The 7564-nt window shown below is 33.2% G+C and overlaps 1 protein-coding gene across 1 annotated transcript; it reads left to right on the top strand.

Annotated features, from left to right (window-relative positions):
• The first annotated feature begins 2049 nt into the window (after positions 1 to 2049).
• LOC123659971 (ATP-dependent RNA helicase p62) lies at positions 2050 to 6216 on the top strand. The gene is made up of 6 exons (XM_045595123.1): positions 2050 to 2080; positions 2266 to 2329; positions 3031 to 4077; positions 4249 to 4487; positions 5193 to 5371; positions 5678 to 6216. Coding segments are annotated over exons 2-6 (1641 nt in total). The 5' UTR covers positions 2050 to 2080; positions 2266 to 2327; the 3' UTR covers positions 5852 to 6216.
• Positions 6217 to 7564: the final 1348 nt, after the last annotated feature.

Raw genomic sequence — 7564 nt, 5'->3', positions numbered from 1 at the left:
ATGCTTACTAATAATAGACTATGGTCATAAAGTAAAAGTTTTGCGTGTTGTAAATGAAATCAGAAATGACCCCGGAATGATTCGTAGGGCAAGGCAGCAAAGTATGCTTCGCGCTAGAATGTGTTTGCAACAACGGGGTGGTCATTTTGGACAATTGATGCATTAGGTGAAAATGATAAGCTTAATGGCAAGGCTATTGATTTTAATTTCCTAAGAATAATAAATGATTTATGTAGATATATACTTTTGTTTTATTCCTACTCCGGTGTTTAACTGTGTTAACTGCTTTTTTTAAACGCAGATTTAAAATGTTTTATCTGAATAATGATTGCGCAATTTTTACTTTTAGAAAGCTAATACCATGTATTACTATGTATACTAAGAATTAAAAACAAGTAGGGTAATTAGGGCGATGTTTTAAGAAATTTTAACATTATTGTAAAAATGACGAAAAAAAAACAGATTTTCATCAGTTTTCTTTATTCTAAATTTATAGCATTAATTTTCTAGGACATTTTTACTTTATGAGCATAGCCTATTATTAGCAAGCATTAAAAAATTTACTCCATCATGATAAGACATTTAGTTTAAAAGTTACACTGATTTATTTAAATAGGGCTACCAGCTGCAATCAATTTTTTTAAAACATTAATTAAAAATCAAATATATATTTTTTTTGATATTTTTTTCATCGATGAAATAGTGTGTAGTTTCCCTGATTTCGATATGTGCACTTTATGAAGACTCACCCGTATAATAGATAGGTGAGCGTTGTGCATGCGCACACATAGTGACGCGAAGTAAAAAAAATTGCGGATACTTGTTATAAAAAAAAAAAAAAATACCAATCGATAAATAAATTCCCGGCAATCTATGTTGAATTAATTTTACTCCAATACATGCGAAATATTTCCCCACCAGCCCCCACAGCTCTTAGACAAAGAAAGTCCTTGTCTAAGCCACAGCTGCATGATTTCACCATGCCGCCATATTGCGAGCACACGCCTGAGAGCGCTTAAATATGCGTACCACTTATAAAATTCGCCTACAACGCCCGCGGCGTTTTTTAAGTTGGTAGAACGGCAATTTCAGTGGTCTTGGTCGATGGCGTTGTAAGCCTTTAGTGGAACGCACTCAATGTCAAGATGGAAATGATTTCTTGATAATGAATGATTTGAATTTTGAAGTACGAAAGTACAAGTTCAGTGCTGCCAACCTCACCATCACTATTTACTATTTACAGCATTTACAGTATCTATATCACTGTTTCATATTTTAAATTAAGTAGGTACTAATTTTAACTATTTTTGGGGATAAGAATAGAATTGAATCTAAAGATAAACGTAAAACGCAAAAAGTAACACAAAACAAGTTAAACCAAAAAATCCTTAATTGAACGTAATTATAAAGTTTTATGTTTTTACTATGAACATTTTTATTAAGAAACAAAATGCACATGAGGAAAATTAAAGATATATTGCGTACAAATTAAGAAATGTTACTTATTGAATGCAACTGAAAAGTTTATATGAAAAAAAAAACAATAAAAGTGTATTTGAATGTAAAAGAAATATGGTAGAAATTTCGAGGACAGAATAATAGATACTAATGAGGATTTTTTTTGTAGTTGTAATTATTTTTAAAATTTAGATTTATTTATTTATTTACTCTTTATTGTGTACGATAACATACTTATAATACAGACAACTCAAGAATGTGTAGTACAAGAGACGGTCATATGGCTAGTTAGCCATTTCTTCCAGACACCTCAAAATGGATTAAGTATTATTTACTTGAGAGATAAGGTAGGTGGTGCAGTTATATTATAATAAACTAACATACAAATATCCGCACATTAATACTTACAAGCAATACATACATACATTAGAATAATATAATAAACTAATAAATACAACAACATTTAATTTACTTTCTGCAGTTTTGTTCTTTAAGTTGGTTCTCTTGTTTTTTGTTTTGCTAAGGTTGGAAAAATTGTGTGACTCATTCATCATTCAGTAGACCATTCATTCTATTTAATGTAAATCGCCATTTTATCTCTCTTGTCGAAGCAGTGGTCAAGGTGAGACGTGTTGGAAATAGTGTCTATGACTGTTATTATATCAATAACTTATTTTTTTACTTAACTTGGTATTAATTACTTTTAACTTCTTATTTTACAGTAACAATTGTTCTATTTTAAAGTCTTTAAAATAACTTTATCAAATTAAAATAGGTACGTGTAATACATAGTCTTAATCTTTACAGAGACCCTGCTTAATAAATCTTCAAAAATCAAGAACATCCTACAGACATACACAATATAAAAAATGTGAGTATTATTTAATTATAAAATTTATTGCTTAATATGTATATTTTGTTGTAAAACACCATTTTAACATACTTGTGGCAATTAATCCAAACCGAAATCTTTCAATTGTTATATGATCTTATCATTATATCTCTCACTGTGTATATATCATTAGATGTATTTACTAATGTTGGAGGTTATTTTTGTGTCTAGACACAAAAGTATTTAATGTGTAAATGTATTCAAGAAGTAATGCCCAAGCTATGGTCGTCGCCATTTTGATGTCATGTGTGAGGTTACATTATTCATAGAATAATTACAGTTGTTTCTCAGTTTTTAATTCGGCAGGGATTGAATATTTGAATAAAGCAAATTTATTATAATAGCTCTTGATAAATGTTTAATGGCTTTATTTTTTATTAATCTTAAAAAGATCGATATGAGAAAGCCAACCTCAAAGCGCATGTCATAACGGTAAATGCAATCAATACTGTTTGCCCTACTTCCATCGGAGTACCCGAGTAACAACTTTCATCACTATATCTAATACAAGTACATATATACATAAACTATAAAATTGCAGTCAAATGTTTGTAATGGATTTAGGGTACGATATAGGGTAGCCATATGTTCTGTTATTTTAGAACCATAAAAATATTTTTAAATGTCGTATATAGAATAATATCTCACATGCATATTATTCATTTAAAATTTTTTTTTAGGTCTGGTAACTGGAGCAATAACCGTGGTGAAAACGGAGGTTCCAAATTTGGAGGAAACAAATTTGGTAGCAACAACTCAAGGTTTGGGAATGGTGGCTCAAAATTTGGTGGAGGTGGGGGTGGTAAATTCGGAGGCAGTGGAGGTGGTTACGGTGGCAAAAAAGAATTTACAGGTGGTCAGAACATGAAACGTCCTAACTGGGATTCTATGTCTCTGCAACCATTCAACAAAAATTTTTATAACCCACCTCCATCTGTTCTAAACAGATCACCCTATGAAGTAGAAGAATATAGAAATGAACACGAGATAACTGTAAGTGGGGCTGAGGTGCCAAACCCAATTCAGCATTTCGAAGAGGGTAATTTCCCTGACTATGTCATGTCATCTATTAAGGGCATGGGTTATAAAGACCCAACACCAATCCAAGCACAAGGATGGCCTATTGCCATGTCTGGTAAAAACTTAGTCGGCATTGCTCAAACTGGTTCTGGTAAAACACTGGCTTACATATTACCAGCTATTGTGCACATTAACAACCAGCCACCAGTAAGGCGTGGTGATGGCCCTGTTGCATTAGTTTTAGCGCCCACCAGGGAGCTGGCACAGCAGATTCAGCAAGTAGCATCTGATTTTGGCAATGCAGCCTATGTGCGAAACACTTGTATATTTGGAGGCGCTCCTAAAAGAGAACAAGCTCGAGATTTGGAAAGAGGAGTTGAGATTGTAATTGCCACACCGGGAAGATTAATTGATTTCCTAGAAAAGGGCACAACAAATCTACAGAGGTGTACTTATTTAGTTTTGGATGAAGCTGACCGTATGTTGGATATGGGTTTTGAGCCCCAAATAAGGAAAATAATAGAACAAATTCGTCCAGACAGACAAACCTTGATGTGGTCCGCTACATGGCCTAAAGAAGTTAGGAAATTAGCTGAAGATTACCTTGGAGATTATGAACAAATCAACATTGGCTCAATGCAACTGTCTGCCAATCATAATATTCTCCAGATCATAGATGTTTGTCAAGAGCATGAGAAAGAAAACAAGTATGTATTTGAGAATATTACTTACTATTTGTAATTTATGGTATGATGATTTCTAATTTTGTATGAAACCCTGATTAAAATAAATTCATCCTCTAAGAAGATCTGATAAGGTTTCATCTTATAATTGCATTATGTTTTGTAGTTTTCTTCTAATGGTTTAATTTATTACAGATTAAATGAACTGCTTCAAGAGATTGGACAAAATCAAGATCCTGGAGCAAAAACTATAATATTTGTTGAAACTAAGAGGAAAGTAGAGAATATTACTAGAAATATAAGGCGATATGGATGGCCTGCTGTTTGCATGCATGGTGACAAGTCACAACAAGAGCGAGATGATGTTTTATATCAGTTCAAGCAGGGCCGTGCTAGTATACTTGTTGCAACTGATGTTGCAGCTAGAGGGCTAGGTAAGTGTATTAAAAAAAAGGAACATTTAAGTTATTTTGGATTCAATATTGACAAATATGACACTATGTAACTTAAATAATATATACTGTTTTGTACTTTTCAGAGGCACTGGCGGAAAGTTATTGTGTTCTGTTTGAAAAATACAATGTATTCAATAAGTTACTGCACTGGATTTGTAGATAGATGCAGTGGTAATTTTTGAAGAATGCAATAACTCGTCACATAATGGTGCCTCAATGTGCCTTTCACTATGACGACCCGAGGCCGGAAAGCTGGAAAGTATGTCCGTAATTTCGGATACACTTGAAAGTTGTTGAAAACCTGGTGATGCACTATATGTTGAACACTAAGTTATGAGAGATAGAATTAAAAGTGCATTGTTGAAAAACTTGACCACACGTTGAGATGATCGGCAAGAGGTCAAGGGTTTTCTGTTTCGGCCACATTGGAGTTTTCAAGAGGGCAGTGAAACTTATAAATCTCCTTAATGACAACGCCCTTTACAAGACTCCTGGGTTCCAAGTGAGAGGCAAAATTGATTTTCATACAAAACTGTAACTCATTCATGTAAGTAGTGAATACAGCTGTGAGTTACGTAAAGTACAACAAATTTATTTTTAAAACTTCTTAGAATAGTTGAAGATTCTATTTTGCATTTAATTTCCATTCAGTCGTGGAAAATATTAATTAATTACTATTTTTAGATGTGGACGGAATTAAATATGTTATAAACTTTGATTACCCAAATTCATCTGAGGACTACATCCATCGGATAGGTAGAACAGGACGGTCTAAATCAAAAGGAACATCATATGCCTTTTTCACACCTTCTAACTCTCGTCAAGCTAAAGACCTTGTTTCTGTTCTTCAAGAAGCCAACCAGGTTTGTCTTAATATTTTCTTTTCTTGATACATAGTTTTCCTCATACCTTTGGCATGGGTACGTCTATCAATGATGTGACATGAATGCAAGTATGAGGTACATAAGAACAGCTACATGCCTTCGGTGTTCACATAATCTTTATCTGAATCCCATCCTCAGATGCTGTTACATATTAATTTTATTTAAAATGTAGTATTTCACTTTAAAAATGAGCCCTTCATTGTCCAACTTTCCAATAAATATGAGTTCAATGTCCACTAGAATGATTATTAGAGAATCTCTTTTTCAAAGACAAAATGATTGCAGATTGTCAGCCCTCAACTCCAGACCATGGCTGATCGCTGTGGTGGAGGTGGTGGATGGAACAGGAACAGATATGGAGGTGGGCGTGGAGGTGGAGGTTCCTTCAAAAGGGGATCAAACTTTGGCAGGGGCAGTGGACATGGCAGTAGTGGGCATAAAAGATTTAACGACTATTAACCTATTATTTATTATTTTAACTAGTGATTTTAAGCAAATCCTCATAGGAATAAACATTAAGTGTGTGTGAATGATGTATCTAGATCTTAATTATCAGTTGAAATTGGCAAAAATTAACCATTGTATCTTTTTTAGTTTTTGGTCCTTTTTTTTCTGTAATTCAGGTAGAAAACTTGTGAATTAAATAAATTATTTTAATTTAATTTTTACTGTGATATTAAGTGAGGATTAGCTTAAGTTAATAAGTTTGTCTAATTACCTGTTCAAAATTTCATTGCAATTATAAAACGGTTGCAAATTATCAGCCCTAAAATAAAATATTCATTCCAATTCAGTTATCTGGTAAAATAAACATTTAAAATATTTTTTATTTTTTTGAAACAAAACCTTTTGAACGCCCAAGTCACCTATACTAACTTGACAAGCAATTGCGACTCTTACGAGCCCTGTGCGCCAACGACGTCTATAGGCCACAAAAATATTACATAAAATTATTAACCCTTCACTGCCTGAGTCGGATTTATCCGACACAAACCACTATATATTCTATATACCTATTCAATTTCTCAACGTATTATGACGTTTTAACCTTTTGACCGCCATAGTCACCTATACTTGACAAGGGCTCGCGAGTCCTGTGCGCCAGCGACGTTTATAGGTGACAAAAAACCCGCACCACAAAAATATTAAATAAAATTATTAAAAAAATATTTCTAGTATTTTAATTCAACATTTCTGAAAATAGAATATCCCCGCAACATTTGAGTATAAAAAACAAGTCTTTTAGAGCTACACGTACTGAGAAACATTGAAATAAAAACATGCATTCTTATTCCACGTAAATGATATGTGAACGCCGAAGTCGTCTATAGTTGACCGCTAGGGATGTGACTCAAGAGGTATAAATAAATAATTATTTACAACATACACACACGGTCATATGTTCCTAAAGTAAGCAACTTAATGCTTGTGTTATAGGTAACAGCTGACTGGTATAGCTATATTTTTTTTGATAAGCATACATATAAATAATACACATATAAATAAATATATATTATACCCAGACTCGGGGTGGGAATCAAACCCATAACTTCCGGAGCAGAAAGCACCTGCTGACCTGTAGTTACTACAAACTGCGCTAACGGGCTAGTCAAAATGGTATAGATGATTTATATATTCTTTATTGCACTTTAAAAAAATCATAATTACAAGTCATTTTTGCAATTAGCTATTTAAAATTCAACTCAAACGTGTTATATTTTCTATAAATAATTTGATATTTGAATAAAACAAAAGGTAAAAAACATAAAACTATCATCAGCTAACACATAAATCGCAAATGAATAAAAAATCAAATGAACTAAAATCAATGAAATCGCCATAATAAATCTGATATCTCAAATCTGGCACATCTCTAGCGCGTAGTCATAATCCGTTCTCTACACGCCGTTGTCAAGCAAAGAGCAACACGGAGGGGAGTAGCCATGTACAGGTGTTCCCCTCTGTCAAGGTATAAGGCCAAATGGCCATATGCAAACAATAAAACTAGTTGCAGCCGCACTGATCACTAGACTAAATCTAGTTGCGTGATTGAATCAACGTCCTTCAAAAAATGCCAAATTGTTCTGTTTTTTGCTGCAAAAAAAGATTTGCCACGTCAAATTTACTAAAACATGGCGTTACCTTTCATACGTAAGAATTTTTTAATCACAT

This window comes from Melitaea cinxia, chromosome 14 (genome assembly GCF_905220565.1).
Source record: "Melitaea cinxia chromosome 14, ilMelCinx1.1, whole genome shotgun sequence".
NCBI classification, from domain to species: Eukaryota; Metazoa; Arthropoda; class Insecta; order Lepidoptera; family Nymphalidae; genus Melitaea; species Melitaea cinxia.
This window is presented reverse-complemented; position numbering and strand designations above follow the sequence as displayed.